This window comes from Argiope bruennichi, chromosome 4, assembly GCF_947563725.1.
Source record: "Argiope bruennichi chromosome 4, qqArgBrue1.1, whole genome shotgun sequence".
Taxonomy (NCBI): domain Eukaryota; kingdom Metazoa; phylum Arthropoda; class Arachnida; order Araneae; family Araneidae; genus Argiope; species Argiope bruennichi.
In genome coordinates, this window is record NC_079154.1 from 93542488 (window position 1) to 93561203 (window position 18716).

The window sequence follows — 18716 nt, forward strand, 5'->3', positions numbered from 1 at the left end:
CTGAACTCTTAAATGAATCTCCTTCATAATTCCAGGTCTCACGATGGTACACATTAGTCATTTGGACTCAAATGATTCTATTGTTTGAGAAGAATCATGCACTTTGTATTGGAAGTATTCATAAAAACGTCTAATGGAAGGCACTTCACTCTGCCCTTAGAGTCGGTTATTAGTTTCTCGAAGTTAGTGACCAGGTGCGTGTTCGAAGGCTATAACAGAAATACTTCTCTGATAGTTTTATCATCAAAGTGCATCTATCGAAAGTAGAACCTGATATTTCTTTTCTTTTCGTGAGCTCTAATATTAATGTAAATATGTTGGAAATAGTTAGCAAATGAGAACTACAATTATTTGATTTTTCGTATTCATATATGAAGGGTTTTATTACTTATTAAGTCAAACATGTAGAGCATATGATTATCCTCTGGTTGTATCTGTTACAGCAAGAAATTCTCCCTAACATTTTTATAATTTCTTCATGATATTGTACATTTTAGAAAGAATACATTTCAGAATACCTAATAATGTTGTGAAGGTGTTGTATAATATCTTGTGCATACAGAAATTTTTCCTATAATTTTCAAGATGTGAATTCTACATCCAGATTTTTTTAATAGGATGCGAAAAGAGGTATTACATTTTTTAAAGTATATAAAAAAATATAAACATTTAATATAAACATTTTTGTTCCAAGTAAAACTCTTTCTTTCTTCCCATTTTTTTACCTATTTGTGATGCCTATCATACAGCTTTTTGTTATTCCTTTTAGCGTAAAGATAATTTATAAATATTTATAGCTCAACTAATCATAATTTAAATTATTGTAAGTTTTGAGAAAATATGTTATTTCTATAAATCATGGCAAAACTATCAAATTTAGAGAATTTTTTTCATGCATATAAAGAATTTGCGTCAGTTGGTCATTTTTACAAGTCTGCATGATTTAGGTATGCAAGCTTACTTAGCTTTCTTATTATCTTAAGGATTTCACACGTTGGACAATTAAAGATAAAAAAATGGCTCTTTTTTTTAAAGAGAATACTTATGGAGCCAGAAAAATCGAAATGTAGAAGAAAAATAGATATAACATTAAAGAAATATTAATAAAATGTTACCGAGGCCATTCTTTTGACATAATATAATTTGCTGTCATGGATATCGATAATTATCAAAAATATGGCTCTCCATCTGTAGAAATTCTATACTTTTCATCTTTGAATGAATATGACATTCCTTTTTATCGTGAAATTCTTTGGATTTAAGTATTATTCTTGTGAATGATTGCAGTTACATACTGCCCTGAGCTTATGTATTCACAAGTAAGCATACTGTTTCTTTCACAGGTCGATTATAAAAATGTTTTTATTGCAATTAACTGTACAATTTTATTTAGTTTTTGCTCAAAATTGATAACTATTAAATAAATCTCTTACTGGGAGTAATTTAAAGCTGTTTTTAAGCATCAAAAGTGTTTTATCTATATCAAAAAAGCAAATTTAAATTAGTTTTCTTCTTATTAACTCTGGCGATAAAGTCTTTCCAAGTATTAAACATAAAAACCGTTATAAAATTATTCCAAAGGTTCCTAAGTCTTAAAGAATTTTTCTGAGAGTAATTATAATTGATTTTTAAGCATTTTAAGGATTCTGCATCCAGTAAAGTAAAATATTTCCATTTATGTTTAAATCTGATTACTATAAATAACCATTGACTGTCAACATATTCTGTTCACTAATTGAAAGATTCCCAACATAGAGGGCAGCTGCAAGCAGATAAGCATAAATGCAATGCTATGAGATAACTTTATTTAAATTTATTATACCAAAATAAGTATCATAATTAAATTTCAAAATGTTTGTATAAAAGAAAATCTTTCATATGCTTAATCTTCCCAAAGTTCCCACCAGACACGTGAAAGAAAGTGTGATCGCTCAAAATCGAGATCACTGAGTCAGTAGACTACAATGCATGAGTGGACATGACATTAAACATACGTCTAGAAGTCCAAATTCTGAATTAAATTCACCCAAAGTTGAATAGCCAGACAAAATACGCCAATAAAAGAACTTCGTGATTGATGCGACGCATTCGACAAAACTGTGTTGAGATCTAGCCATCTTCTACTACTGAAAAGCTGCATTTGCAAAAAAATTAGCCAAAAAGAGTAGCTTTGATGCCAAATGTGGTACATCTGCAACAGGATGCCAGTTTTGGGCGTTTTGCATACGATTATCGGTGAAGCAACTCAGAGATTGCGCCTAATATACCAAGATTTCAATTTTTATAGGGACTATAAAAAAACAGTGACGGCCTTGAAGAACAATAGGGTCTTTGTGGAAAGAAATTATTAATAAGAAGCGACATAAATTCTGCCTAAATAAGGATTGGAAGAGACCGAAGGTAAGCAAAGAAGTTGAATTTTCTGCATTTTGAGAGAAAAGTTCTCATTTTGCTCGGAGAATAGAGTTTTGAAAAAAAAGACAGGAGAAGAAACGCATTTGGTGAAAGTTTTCTCTTGGGAACACCAAAATCCATAAAATTCAAAAATTCGTGATGAGAGAGAAAAATATTCAGCTGATTTTATTGCTAGAAAATATGAATATCGAGATAGTTCTGCTTTCTTGTACTATTCCTTTAAGCGAAATTTCTGCTCTAGAATTTCAAGTTGGTCAATATATTCACCAGGCATTGAATTTCGTGAATTTTTTTTCCAAAACAAAACATTCACTTTAGTACGTCTCCATTTTCCTTTCAAAAACTTTTTTTAATAAGAATTATTTTTTAAAATTTTCGTGAAAACTTACACAATTTTTCATTCATAATTCTTAAGCGTTTCTCGAATAGAAATCTGTTAGAAAATTTCTTGAAAAGTAAGATACTCACTAATGGTGAAAAGTAAAGGTGATCTGTAGAGAATATTTATTTAAAATAACTTGCTACAGTTTATAAGTATGCTTTATATTAATTCATTAGGTGACCACCTGGGTTGTCAGAAATATTGGTTCTTTTTAATTTCAGATAAATATCGTTTATATAATATGTCCTTGATTCCGACAAACTATTTACAATAATGCCATATTATTTTAATAGTCTTTAGTTTTATTTATAGTGTACATGAACATTTTTAATGGAGATAATCCCATAACATCATAGCGCTGTTAAAAACGCAATTAACTGATTCATCTATCTTTTAAATATTGCTGTATTGTAACTTCACTTTTTTATTTCTCTTGTAAATTACATTTATATTGAACGGAATCCTTTTACTTTAAGTTTAAAAAATAGAAAAAAAAATCAAGCTATTAAATATTTGAAACAATGAAAAAACAATTTGAATCTCAGGTTAACAATGCAATCTATTGTTGGAAATTAGGTTAAAAAAAACACTACTGCCAAAATTCAGAAAAAATTGGTGCGAATATTAAATTAATATCATTGAAAAGAAAAATTTTCAAATTTTGAAATGGTGTAACATTTATTTTTGTATAATAATGTTTTTGGAAATTATCGTGAAAAACTAGAAAATTTGTTTAATTTTAATTAATGTTTCAAAAAATGTTCCGAGATGCAAATTCCTGTTTTCAAAGTATACATGTGCCAAATTTGGTAATTGTAGTTTTAGTCTACAGAATGCTTACGCGTGCACACTTTCAACTTTATTATTAGTAGACATAGAAATTTAAGTAATGAACAAGTTTGAAATAATAGGGTTTTTTTTTTCCTTTTTCCTATATTCTTCGATAAAAGATAAGAATACATGACTTTTTTTTATTATTGAAAAAATTGCTGTATTCGATATAGAGATATTATGGCTGTAAATACTGATTTCGTTACACGTCAATTAAATATCTTCTTCTTATTTGTGTTTTTCATTATTCTTTGAGTCATCATTCGGGAAGGGTTGTATCGTAGCTGGTGATGGCCCTCAGGACTTAACCACAGTTCCCGCCAATGTTGCTTTTGCGGCGGTCCGGTCATTCAGTTTTCTTTATCCGTGCGCCTTTGGGGAGGCGGAGAATCAGTGATATGACTTTGAGTCATCTGCAGATTGTAATAGCAATTTTAAACCATATATTTTTATTTATATCATGGAAGAAAATTCTTTTCTAAGATTTAAACTTCTATGAAAAAACGAAGAGAATTGAAATTCAGTTAATCAAAATTTCCTTATAACAATGAAAAATATTTTTGCAAATTATATTAATTGTTGTTTTGGAAACAGTAAACGTAGGAGGGGCGGGGATAAAAGGATTATCAAAATCAACAAAACTAGTACCAACAACAAAAATCATTGGATTAGTCATTTCCTTAGATTTTAAAATAGAGCAGAATTCCTTTTTATGCAGTAATATTTTCTGATATTATTTTGAAAAAGACGAAATTCAACACAATAGTTAATTAACGGCTTTATTTAAAAAAAATCCTTTTAAGACACATTTTTACTATACATATAAAGGCATCCACATCAAAATACCAATCTACCAGTAAACGCTAAAAGGCAGCAATTCGCATTTTACAATAAAGTGTGATAAACTATCATTTGCGTTTTGATACTCCTATTGCTGCTGCAAGTAATCAAAGAAGATGAAATATCTAGTCGAAAGGACATTTAAAAAAGCTTTATCTTATGTTAATTAATTTTTACTTTGTTGCCAAAACAATAGAACTTCAGAAGTTTGTGATGAATATACCGAATATTGCTAAAACGATATAGTCTGCAGATGTTAAGTATGTAATTACAAGAAGCTACCTATTAATTACTTGAATGCTATTCAGTCTTATATATATATATATCTTATAACAATATCTAAATTTTATTAAAGATAATGTAATTGTTTTGATATTGGCTAAAAATAACGAAAAATATTTAAAATCAAAGATTAGGCGAATTTCGCATATGTTTTACATAAAACAATTTCTGTATTATTCCTTGTTTAATGTTTTTATCTTCTTTTCTGAATTATGGCTATATATATGTAATGCTATTTTAAAATCTAATTTAAATATTAATTTTACAAATATTTATCTTAATTTGATTCATATTAACTTCATGCTAAAACGCTCACTTATTTCCTGCTCGTATTCCTACTTTTTTCTATTTAATTAATGCCATATGAGCTCTATAAAAATGGTTACTTCTGCATTTTCTCACACTCCGAGTGATGGGATAGAAATCTTGAATGCTTAGCATATTCTTTCAAAGATACTTGAGTTTCTCTCTCCTAAATCGACACGTGTCAAAGAAACCCCGTCAAAATCTCATTGTAAAACCAATGAACAGGAACATTTTGGTCTCTTTCGCTTTTTTGCTCTTCTACTCTTGTATCGCGATGTAGACGGTCGTATTTCTTATCAGTTGTACATAAATTTTGCTTACCGGGACGGAATAAATCAAAGTTAAAAATTCAAAAGTGTCTACTCTTCGGCCCCACAACTGCTTATAATATATATATATATATATATATATATATATATATATATATATATAAATAAAAATGGAAATGTAAAAAAAAAAAATACGTTGTAACAAGAAATAGCAATTACTTGAAGCCTAATATGCAATTATTTCTAATAAAACAATAGAAATAAAAAATTCGAAAACTACTTTACTGAAAAATTAATTAAAATGCATTATGTGCTTTTAAAAATCCGGAGTACTTTTTAAGCTGATGTGTGAAATCGAAGCATATCTCTGTTGTTTTTGGTGAAACATAGATAAGATTCTTCCGGCTCAACTCTGTCAAAGTCAAAAAATAAGTCATTGTGTAGACTTATTCAGCTATTTTTAATCAATGCCTTATTCTATTTAGAATGCCATTTGGTGACCTAATTAGAGCGGAATCGCATGTTAAATATGATTTATTTAAAAACGTTTTTAACATTAATTTTTTTATTGTTATTTACCCCACATCTACCAATGAAATTAAGAGAATCCTAACGATTGTGAGCCGTCAGTGATAGAAAAACAGGACAGAGTATGGCATCTTACATGAATCAAGCAAATGAAATATTATGCCTTGAGATTGGGAATACATACTCGTTACAAGTGTTTTCATATAAAATATGAAAGGTGTCTAAAAATGTTTTGCTGTATGAACTCTATTGTTGGAACAATAGCATAATAACTAAGCAAACTGATTTCTAGCTCGCATCCATCATTTCAAAAAATATTGGTATAGCTGTTTAGAAATAGTTTATGCGCGCAACATGATCGATGGTTTGACTCCTTACTTTAACAGAAGTTTATTTATTGACAGTCTCGGTCATGGTGTATGGAATCTATAATGGCCGAATTCGAAGTTCCTTCAAAGATGACTTATCAATATATACAAATCAATCGAAAGAATATATCACATGGAAAGAAGAAAACAACGTTATTTGTAAAATGTTAAAGAAGAAAATAACAATAGTTTCTTTCGTATAGCAGGTCTCTTCTGCAATCGAAACTACATGTCTGCCATCGTCCCTGAAAAATGTTGGAGTCAGCTTGGCATCTGCATATTAATTGTAAAGAAAGAGTGATTGCTTAATGGAATTTTTTTTTTATTTCTGTGATTTTAGAACTATGGAGCTTTTTGCACCTCTGACTGGCTAATGATTTGTTCATCAACTTGAATCGTCAGTGCAAATATTGCACATCTATTCTACATAGAGACTTTCTTTATTGTCAACCTGGGATTATAAATACGTCATATTTTTTGCCTTTATAAAAGATACACTTTTTCACTAATAAAATCTGTACTAATATCAGACAGATATATTGAATAATATAGCTATTAATGCATTATTTAACATATTTGTTTGGCAAGAATACAGATTTTATTAGTGGAAAATATATCCTTTATAATTTATTAATAATTAGTGGAAAATATATCCTTTATAATTTATTAATAATTAGTGGAAAACATACATTTTTATTTAAATTTCTTTTGATAAATAGCATTGTATTCAATTGAGAAAAATACATATATGAAAGAATTCGATTTTTCTCATTTCAGTTATTTCTTCCCTCTTATTTCTAAAAATGTTATTACTAAAATTGCTTCATGAACTAAATTATATTCTTCAAATGTACATGAACTCAAATTATTATGTATAGCATTCTTTACGAGATGCCTTCTTATAGAATTAGTTTTAAATCAGTATGACGTATTATGGGTTGTTGCATGTAATTTCTATTCCTTTCTCTGTTATATGTACAAAAATAAACAAACAGTCCTTTATATTTAGAGCTAATGAGGAAGGAAACACCATTTTCATTCATACTGAACATTGATTCCATGATTTGCAAATGGCAATTCCTGATTTGTATCAAGTTACAGACTGACATATGTTTGCAATTAATGCTTCTTAAATTCATATCCTTAACATTTCTGTATTAATATAGGCTAAATTTCAGAGTTTGAATGCAATGTTCAAAATAAGGAGACTTTTTGATTGGAATGATCTTTTTGTCAAGAGGACTGCCTACATGCGAGACTATTTTTTCTGCGGAACAAAGCTATTTTTGAAGTTTTGTTTGACATTTTCTAATTAAATAGCATTAAAAAATAATTAAAATCTATAAGATAAATTTTTGAAAATGTCCTACCTTACAATTGACTAATTGGAAGTGAATTTTAACAAAATTCAACCAAAACTGCTATTATTCTACAGAAAATTCTAAAGGGATAATCCTAATTTCTTTTACACACTGGTCATAATCACAGTTATCTTCAAAATGAACTAAAATCTGATTGATTAAAATGCAAATACACTATGAAAGTTTTTATGTTACAATATAGACTCTTTTCGAAATTTTCCAATTGTTTTCTAATGTAAAAGGTTATAAATAAGAAAGTGTTTTATGTATAGCAAAACTTTCAGTTCAGTTTATTAAAAATATTATAGTAAACATTCCCTGAAAATTTCATTGTAAAATTTTAATTAATATTGGAGTTATTATGTTAACGGTTGATAATTTATTTAAAAAATAATTCTAAGAAAAACGCATTAAAGTTTGTATTTGCTATAAAAAAATATTTCCTTCTTAGAAAAGAGTCTAAAATTCTCCCCGCTTTTAAGTTAAACAATGGAATGAGGGAGATGTCGAGTTCACTTCATTAAATATGCTTCTAAAGTAAGGGTATCCGTAACCTTTTTTTAAGATATTTATTAGCATCTGAATTTTTTTAATTCTATATATAGCATTCTTTTGAGAGTGAAAATGTGAAAATACGCGTTGCATAAACAATCCTCATTTCATTGACTTTGATTTATCGTTTTATTCTTAACTAAACGTCTCTAGTGATCAAATAAATATTTTCACCATAAACTTTAAATAAATACTTTGCGTAACTTGGTCATAATGGCTTTCTCAGTAAAATATTTTTTTTTTAATTTCAAATTTTGATAGGTTTATTTTACGCTATTTTAGAATCCTCATGATTTTAAGATTATTGTGCTTTGCATTGCACTAGTTTTTTTAAAAAATGTCTCGATACATTCATTGATATCAAAGGAAAGAGCAACAGTATATAAAGTGGACACAATTAAAAAACATTTTCATAATTTTTTTATTTCTGAAATTAAACCTTAATTGTAAGAGTAATATAATAAATTTTTAAACGTGTATTATATTGAAATTAACTCAAAATAGGAAAATAAAAACCGGATCATCTTATATTAATGATTAACAATGGTAAAGATCCAAACTGAAATATTGGGAGCAACAACAAAAACGAACTCAGAACTACAGGCCAGATACTACAAATACATCAGATAAAAACCAGGCACTACAGATACTTCAATAAGAAATATATATATATATTATAAAAAATGCTTAAATGCTTTTAACAAAAAAGGCTTTATGCTTTAAAAACAAGAATATTATCCGACAAAAAAATTGGTATCAATGAAAAAAAATGAATTTATGGATGATGCAAAACACATTATGCTGTAATATTTTCGAACGATATATGGTGAAGAAAAAAAAAAATCAAAATTTCGCTTAGTTTTTAAATACATTCCCAATTAAAGTTTCAAAAATCGTGCCGAGATGCATATTTTAACTTTTAAAATATATATGTGCCAAATTCAGCAATTCTATTTTGTTGTTGTTGTTTCTTATGGCACTTGCCATGGACAAGCCCGCTGTTACGAAGACAGCGATTTTAGCCGGTGGGGGAGTGTCTCTTGTTTTAGTGAGGCCAAGAGTACGACTTTGCTACTCACACATCACTCATTCGCTTGCACAACCCCTTTTTACAGGAGGGCACATTCACACATCTCGCAGATAGAACAATGGAAGAACAACCATGCCCGAACCGGGACTCGAACCCAGGACACCCAGATCACGGGGAAGACGCGCTACCCCTATGTCAGGACGCCGGATGTCAAAAGTACCGCTTTAACATAAACCGATTTACAGTTGACACAAAAAATTCATAGAAAATAATTGCATGTGCAAAGTAAAAGGCACTGGCTATTGTCGCATACCAGATAAAAATTTCAACTTCGCGCCAGAACTACTTCAGAAGTAATTTATGACAGCCGGCCGCCTTGCCACTACAGAAAGAAGCAGTATCTATAGCTCAAAAGCAACTATGAACAATTAACAAGCAGAGAAAACGGATAATTTGGAATTTCTCAATAAATAATACTTTTTCCGAATAAAACATATGCCTGATATCTATCAATATCCACAGCATCGAATTGTTAGAGAAGTGAGTTCAATAATCAGGGAACGGTTGGCTCACAAGAGCTAAAAATTAAGTTCTAAGTTGATTTATGTCACTTAATAAATGTAACTAATTTTGAATGCGCAGAATAAGATTTTAAATCTCCCTCTATCAAATGATATATCGTCTGTGTTTCTATCTCTTGTCGTTCAATGGAAAAAAAAATATTTTAAATCTCCATCTTATTTTTCAATAACTCTTTGTTTTTTGAATCGCAATTCGGAATATTCAAATTTCTTGATTGCATACCTTGTGCCACCTTGTCATAAACCAATTTCCAATTGGTACAAAAAGAATTCATGGAAAATAATCTGTTGTATTGTTGTTTCTTATGGAACTTACTACGGACAAGCCTGCTGTTACGAAGACAGCAATTTAAGCCAGAGGGGGAGTGTCTCTTGTTTTTTTAGTATCGCCAACTAGGCCTTTGCTACTCACGCATCACTTGCACAACCCCTTTTTACAGGAGGGCACATTCACACATCTCACAGATAGAACAACGGAAGAACAACCATGCCCGAACCGGGACTCGAACCCAGGACACCCAGATCACGGGGAAGACGCGCTACCCCTATGTCAGGACGCCGGAGCAATTGTATTTTATTTCTGTTAGGTCCATGGTACATCAACACTTACACAGACACACATTCCTTTTTATTAATAATAAAGATAGAAATATAAAATGACCTTCTAAAGTATATGCTTAAATCAATGCGTCAAAATTATAGTGGGTAATTCCGTAATTTTTAAAATTTATTGTGTTGAAGATAGCCTGTATGGCCATTAATTACAAATCTTAATACTTCTCACTTAGCTTTACGGATAATGGCGATATTATATAGAACTTGCTTAGGTTTATTTAAAGTTACAGTGAGTAAAAAAAATCATGAAAACTTTTAGACAAAATGCAGTTGAAAGATTACAACAAATTTACTTGCGAATTTGCTTACGATGTTCCAATAAATCTAGCGAATACTCTGTATTTTATGATACGAAAACAACTTGACCGTTTCTCCAAAACTTCCATAAAATTTTCACCTGACTGCCTGACCCTAACAATAGAAGATTAAAAGATATCACACTCGAAACACTCTTACTTATTTCTCTTTTTTTTAATTATTTACTCAATTCCTTGAAAGGTTAGAATGTTTTATTGTAAAACTGTATATCACTAACAGAAAAATGGCGATTTTGCGCTCAACTTTCATCATAAACCTGCTATAAAAGCTCACATATTCGCCACTTTTCCATAGTCTGAGCGAACGTTTCTCTGTTCTGTAAGTCAATAAATCTACCCTACATCATAAACTTGGTCCGTTCTTTTATAGCCAAGCGGTCTTATTAACAGCATTTCCCCGGAAACGAGTAATTATTCATCTCTCCGCTAGGTGGTGCCAGTAATCGTCTGAATAATACATAAGATTCATATCTTTTAGGAAGAGATATCTCCTTCAGGATATATCTAACCCATCGTAAATTTATTTACGATTGGCGGCAGACGACATGGAGAACAGCAAGCCTTGAATTTTTTTTCAAGGATTGTGGAATTTCTCGCTGAAAGCAAGAGTTGTTGCTGCAAGCACCGCTGATTTCATACGAGCTATGCCGCACTTTTCAATTGTATATCATTGAAGTGTTTGCAAAAGAGTAACCGGTTTTGTTTTTGATATTTTTCAATATTTTACTGGAGAACTCGTAGCCATCTTTTTCTGTGTTTCCTCGTGTTTTTAAGACAATGGGCCGGTAAATAGTACTTCCGTTCGATCGTAAAAAAAAATTCAAATTCGATTCCTATATGTCGAATGCCGATTTCAGTGCAAGAGACAATAGTTTCAATTGAAAAACGGGAGCATCATGGACTCTTTGAAGACAATGGCGTATTTCTGCAAGAAAATATGGGGGCAGTGGAAAAAAATGCTTATCTCTGTTGGGGGGGAGGGATTTTTCGTTTTATAGCAATTTAGAAATCCCGATACTGTTATCGTCAGCAGTTAATAAGAATCGTGACTAGGTTTTTCAAACCATTTACGAGGGTGAAATTTTATTCGAACACTAATAAATACCATACATGATTCGATTTAATAAGGTATTAGACTTTTCTTTCTGTGCAAAATATCTCCTTCAATTATACTTTTCGAAGTGAACTGCAATAATTTTTTTTTTAATATCTAATGACAAAATTGAACAGAAGAAGGTTGATGGGTTCGAAAATTAAAAAAGGCGATTTATTAATAACATAATATAGTTTCCACATTTTTGTTTTAAAATATTGCATCAATCATTATATTTTTTAATACTTGTTATGTTTTATTAATACTTGTTTTTGACATCCATTACATCTTTATAACATTTTCCCATGATAATTCAATGCAGTTCTATGGTAAATTAAGTTTATTAAAAGTCGTTCAAATATTTTTCTCTATTGGCGTTTAATAACAATATTTTTATATTTATAACTTACTATTCATTCGTTACATAATATTATTTCGTATAGTTTTTCCAAATTTATGAAATGTAATTGAATTGAATGAATTTGAAAATCTATGAAGTTGTTGTTTATTTGAACAGGCGAAAGTAAAAACAGTCTGTTTCAAAACTTTCAAACAATAATTAATAAAACAGTTTACAGTTTAATTAAGTCAAAACGTTTAATTTTTGAATTTTTAATCTTTAAAATTCATTTTAACACATACATCTTCATTCCAAAATTCTAAAATATTCTACTCTTAAAACATGTATATTTATTAAATGTTAATAATTGAATTATTCAAATCCTAAATTAATTCAAGAATTTTTAAAATTGCCATAATTTATGTCGATGGCACTACAATCAATTTCTCGGAAATTTTTTTTTATTACATTACTTATATTTCTATGAAAAATATACATTTTAAAAATTATATAGAAGAGATATTTGTAAAGAAGAAACGTTAAATTTTTGAAATAGTTACCTATATTTTAATCTTTCCGAAACGCTTTCTAATTCTGCTTTTCTCTGTGCAGACAACTACGTTAAAAAGTTGATTTTTTTGTCCGAAATTATCTAATATTTTTTTCTAAAATTTAATAAATTTTCTTTATAAATCAAATTCTTGCTTTCGGTTGGGCAACAGTAACCTGGTAGTCTCGGCTTCGAAACCGGAGGGTTTTCAGGTTTGAGATCCGATTCCACCAAAGAACCGTCATGTAATCAGAACTGGTGCACGTTAAATCCGTCAGGACCAAGCGTCCTCCATGGTGTGGTGTAGAATTTTGGATAGGGGGTGCCAGCCCTGGTCTCGTCCTCGTCATCTGACCGTGGTTCAAAATTATCAAGTCCGTCCCAAAATAGCCCTAGTGTTGCTTTAAAAAGGGACGTTAATATAACTAAACTTGCATTCATTTTTTGAGATGTTACATTGATTTTTATGTTTCCATAATTTAAGTTTTAATGCTATTCTTTCTAATTCATCGTTAAATGCTATCAAATTCAAAATCTGAATTTAGGTAAATCTTTGTATAAAGAAACTTTACAAATTAAAATATAATACATACTCGATGCTTCAGTGTAGTATGGTTGTTGTTGAATTTTTTCTGAATTGTGGTATAGTTCTGATTTTTTTTTCTTTTGTCTATGAATGAAAGAATCAGTAATTTGTTTATTCAAATATTTTAATTCATAGTAATGTGACAATTTTATTTACCGAATGCACCCTAGTATTTAAAGATTGAAAGAAAAGAGAACAGATTCCTTATCTCATATACTAAGTAATTTCTTAAATTATCTATTTACTTCTGAAAAAATAAACATTTAATAAAATTCTAGTTTGTGAGATTTATCCATTTTGTCTTTCTTTATTCAAAATGAACAATACAAAAAAAACCACCCTCCTCTAGGTTTGAAAATCCTTTTAGGCTTTTAACTGGTATATTTCAATTTCAAAAATGGTTTTTCAATCTATATTACTCAACAATTCAAAAACATACGTATTTTATAGCATTTTTGCAAACAATTGAATTTGAACGTATTCACATACCATAATACTCAAAAAATATATGTAGCTCTGGCTTTTGGGGGTATTATTATTCTTTTGTAAATAGTCAGTCTTTTTCTGACATTTTGATAAATATATTCAAAAACATTGAAAATAAAACATTGTAGAAAATGAACAATATCCTTTTTTTTTTTTTTCCTCTGAAAACATTTCCGATGGTAATATCTATTGAAAACACGATTGGAAGTAGGTTGATCCTACTCTATTTATGATCAAGAAATGCTATTTCTTTTATAACACAGAGGTCCCAAATTTGGAAAAATATTTGAATTGCTATGAGGATTAGAAAAAGGAATTCTTTGTTCAATCCTGCCCTCCCCCCCCCCCCAAAAAAAATGTGAAGATGAAGAAGAACATTGCTTTTTTTATAATAACTGCAACACTAAATCTGCTTTGAAGGCAAGAAGTTAGATAAATCATCATTTTTACAGGGGGATTCGTCTAATTCGAACTTTTTAACTTGAAATCATCATTCATTCAAATATTTCTCATGCCCACTGAATTTTCTATTGACGTATAATTTTAAAATATCGTCAGCAATTCGAATTTATTTTGATTTGTGCAAAATTAAAGAGAGAAATGGTAAATTGTTATATTTTCTTTGCTATTTTAAATCCGTCCATTCTTTGTGCTGTTGGTGATTTTGAATGCATAACTTTTTAAGGTTCTTAATTCATTCTATAATTTAATTATTCTTCTAATTTGTCCGATCAAAAAAGCTATAAAAATTTCTCATATTTTGAAATTTTTCAAAAAATTGTTATAAAGGAAGTAATGAAATTTTCTTAAAATTGTTAAAAAGCAAAACAATAAATACTACTTTTTTTTTGTTAAAATTTCATATTATCAATTTATTTATTATGTATTATTTAGAGCTCTTAAATGTAACAATGTTTTACGAAATGTTTTCCTTAATGGACCACGTATCTTCTAAGGCCTGCCCTGCTTACTACTGTTCAAGAAAAGAGCTTGTTTGGAATGTTCGAAATCTCCCTTGACTCGAATATAAAAGGTCAACAATCATCAAAGGATCTCTCAATGGAAAAATTAAACACTTAATATTCGAAGCTCGTAGCTCCATCATGGTGTTACAAATAATTAAGTGTTCAGCACTGGAAGATGACGATAACATCTTGAAGCGCCAATTTTATAGAAAAAAAGAAAATACTTTATAGAGAGATATAGATACTTTATAAAGGGAATTACAGAGAAAAAAAAAAGTATGGATCATACGGAAAACTGCACTGTCTTCAATGTTATATGCCTGCATGTCAGTGCTCAATCAGCCGAAAGGGCAGAGACTGACTAGATAATTTTGAAAAAAAAATCACTATAATTATAGAATAAAATTTTCCACACATATATGTTTACTACAACTGCAATGAAAAATTAGAAGAAAGTTGTATTTTTTGAAAAGTATTAGATCTAATAGTTGCAATCAGGATTGTACAGTTCTTAAATTATTTTTTATACTATTCGTCTAATTGTGACTTTGGACATCTGTACAGAAATATGTATGCATTTTTAATTTTATGCTTTAACTGTCTTTTACTTAAGATGTACATTGTTTTTTAGTTCACTTACATGAAAATTATTTTCTAAACTATGACATTCGTTGTATATTTTGAGCTCTCAGTGAACTTTGCAGTGTTTTATATATAAAATTTCATTTTCTGATATCTAATAAAGGTTATAGATGGCTGTTTGAAATCTTGTATTTCGTTTTTATGGATTTATGCACAATTGTTTTTGGAGAAAAATGAAATTTTAAGCGCACAAGACTTAAAAATAAACATTAAAATGCGATGTTGTGTATTTTATTATTCTAAATTTCACCAAAAAAAATTTAATTGTGCAATTATTTTACAAACTGCTTTTATTACACAATATTTCTTTTCTTTCCAGCTTGTTATTCACACAGCGACGCACAGGATTGTATGAGTAAGAATGGGACCTATTACAACAGAACCTGCTTTGATGCTAATTACACTTTGGCTCATAATCTCAGCTTCCTCATTAAAAACATGACCAAAAAACCACCTGCCGATGAATACTTTGTGTAAGTACATATATTTTATATTTTAATAAAACGCATATGCAGAACAGGGTAAGCATGTTTAGCAATGGTAGGATATGTATATGAATAATCCTCCAATCCTTTCTTTAATTTTATTGTACTTGCAATCTGTACTTATGAGAAAAAGTATCAAGAGGTTAAGATATTTAAAAGTGACAGATAACTAAACAAGACAGAAGTAAAGTTCCCTTGTATATTCAACGTGTATTTCTCGCTGCTATTCCAACAACGGCTGGCGCCTACTCAACGCCTAGGCCTGAGTGATCATTTTAAATCCAATTCAATCTTAATAATCATCCAGTAATTTCGTGTTGATCGAGTAGAAATAAATACAGGAAACAATCCTATTCTAGATTATTATATTATTTACAACAACGGATTAAAATATAAAACATAAAAAGTTAATCAAGTCTCTTTCGTTCATGGCGAACCACACCACCTTCGCTCGTCTTCCCTCGTCTTTATCTGTCTAGTCCCTCTTCCTGTTCGTCTCTCTCCTGGTTTCACCCCCTCGGATACCACGTGACCTTTCCCCTCCTGACTGGCTTGCAATCTTCGTCGTTGGGAGCAGAGGAGCGGGTATTACAATAGGTGATGAAGACCAATTTAAAATATTTTTTAGATGAATACTGCTCAAATGAGCAATACAAAGTTGTTTAAAGAGGAGTAGATTTAAAATATTTATTTCTTATGAATTGAATGTTTAAGCAGAGATTCATTCAAATCATCACTAAATAGAGAAAAGTCCAAAAGTTTTATTTTCTACAATAAACATGAATTCCGTTTACCGTGAAACAAATATTGAATTGGAAACTCATTTCTTGCTACACGTGAAGTAGATTGATCCTTGGTTATTGAACTCATTTCTGTAACAATTCGTTCTTGTAGTTTCTGAAGAATTGCAGATATAGATTTTATGTGCATGCCGTATCCTTTACGAAATGAAGATGCTTGAAGATGTCCTACGGCATGTTCGAAAATAGTGCGGATAAACGTCTAACATTTTCATCTGACGTGATGATAATTAGTGCCATTCTTTTTGCTTATGCAGCCATGTTCTACGAATTTCTCGTACCAAATGTAAATCTGCTTATGAGATGGTGGTCTTTTATTAAACCTGTAAAGAAATTCACTCTGCAGTGTAAAAGTGATTTTTTGCATATTGTAATACACATAATGACTGTTCCAGAGATCTTGTCATTTTCTCATAAGCAAACAAAAGCGCCGCTTCTATCAGTATTCGAATATTTAAAAAAAATCCTCTATCCAATGATATATGTGTTTTCATTCGAAATAATTTTATCCATTTTTTAAAATCGTCCTGCATTAATTAGTGCCTAAACAAACAATTAACTATTTATTTCTTAATAACGCGTGTGACATTTTCGGTGTTAATCGGTACCTCTAGTAACATTGGAGTTACTGATATTGTTTTGCTTAGTTCTTCAAGAAAATGATCTTACACTGACAAAATTTTCATAAGCTGAATTATTTTAAACAATGCAAGTAATTGATTTGTTATTAGCTGCAAAAATGGATCACCATTGAGAAACTTGATTAGAATAAAATAATGCTCATACTGAAATTCATTCATTTACAAGAAGTAAAGGGAATGCTTTCCGCAAAACTGAAATGTATTCATTTCATATTCAAATTTAATATTCTGCTAAAGTACTAAATAAAAGTAGTTATTGTTCAAATTTTTTCAATTTTTGTAAATTTGATCTTTTTTTCCAACCAAGTGAAACCATAATTCGGCATAAAACTACTATTATAGTTACAAAATCGTATACCAACTTTCATATATTCCAGTCACTGCTTTTTTTTAGTATTCTATTTACATACTTATGAAAATACAAATTAATGTTTAAGCAGCCACTTGCTAGATTTGATTCCAAATTCGACATGTAATCTAATAATAACTTTACATGCAAAATATGTTAAATATCTGTATCAGATTTTATGTATATTTTTCCGTTTTGTAGATAACCTGTAACAAACTTCCCTAAACTTCCTATGGGTTTCGTTTAAAATTTGATAAAATTCTATAAATAGGACTTAAAGACCGTATATGGCATTTCATCTGTCTCATTCAAAGCATAGTTTATTGTTGTTCACAAAAAGACAGACATAATTCCGAAAATAAAACAAAAAAAAAATGTATTTTTCTGACACGGGAAAATCTCAAATTTGAAGATTCGTCAAAATCTAGAGTCCGAATTTTTTTGACCTTCTCTTTGACAATGAGGAAGTAATAAATAAATTCAGTTAATATTTGTAATAAGCTTTATTTATTTTTAACATAAATTTAATTGCGGAAATCCGACTTTTTTTTCAGGCATTATGTTCTGGGTGAATCCTCCGGTATCGAAGAAACTGGCGGGATCCGTTGGTCCCTGGCTGCGTGCTTAGTCTTAGCCTGGGTCATAGTGTTTCTTTGCCTTAGCAAAGGAGTACAGTCTTCAGGAAAGGTAGGCCATCAATTCCTTCTTTTCAGATTAGAAATTTCTTTTTTTCAGTGAAAAAAAAACTATTTTGATGTTTTTGCTCTATTTGAATACATATTTTATACCGGTCTTCTTGAACCTTTTAAAATCACTTCAGATTATAATTACAAAAATATTTCACAGTTTCAAGTGTCAGAGAATAAAAAACTGTGCCTTCTTTTATGCATATTATTAAAAAATAAAATGGAAATTTCAATCATTGAATAAAGTTAGCGAAATTTTGTTAAATATATTATTGCTAGAATTTTAAAAATTGTTTTGTATGAAAGTTCAGATCAAGATATTATTAAAATTCCTCTAATGAAAAACATTTTTAAAAACACACTTCGATTAATGCATTAAAAAGTTTTTTTTATTTATTTAGTTTCTTCATAAAAGA

General features: G+C 29.6%; 1 protein-coding gene across 3 annotated transcripts in view; it reads left to right on the top strand.

Moving 5' to 3' along the window:
- Window positions 1-18716, top strand: part of LOC129966127 (sodium- and chloride-dependent glycine transporter 1-like) — a 175746-nt gene that overhangs the window by 125285 nt on the left and 31745 nt on the right. For all 3 annotated transcript variants that reach the window (XM_056080513.1, XM_056080512.1, XM_056080511.1), the window contains exons 5-6: window positions 15659-15812; window positions 18169-18301. In XM_056080513.1, coding sequence (XP_055936488.1) covers window positions 15659-15812; window positions 18169-18301 — 287 coding nt within the window. The remainder of the gene's footprint in view (window positions 1-15658; window positions 15813-18168; window positions 18302-18716) is intronic.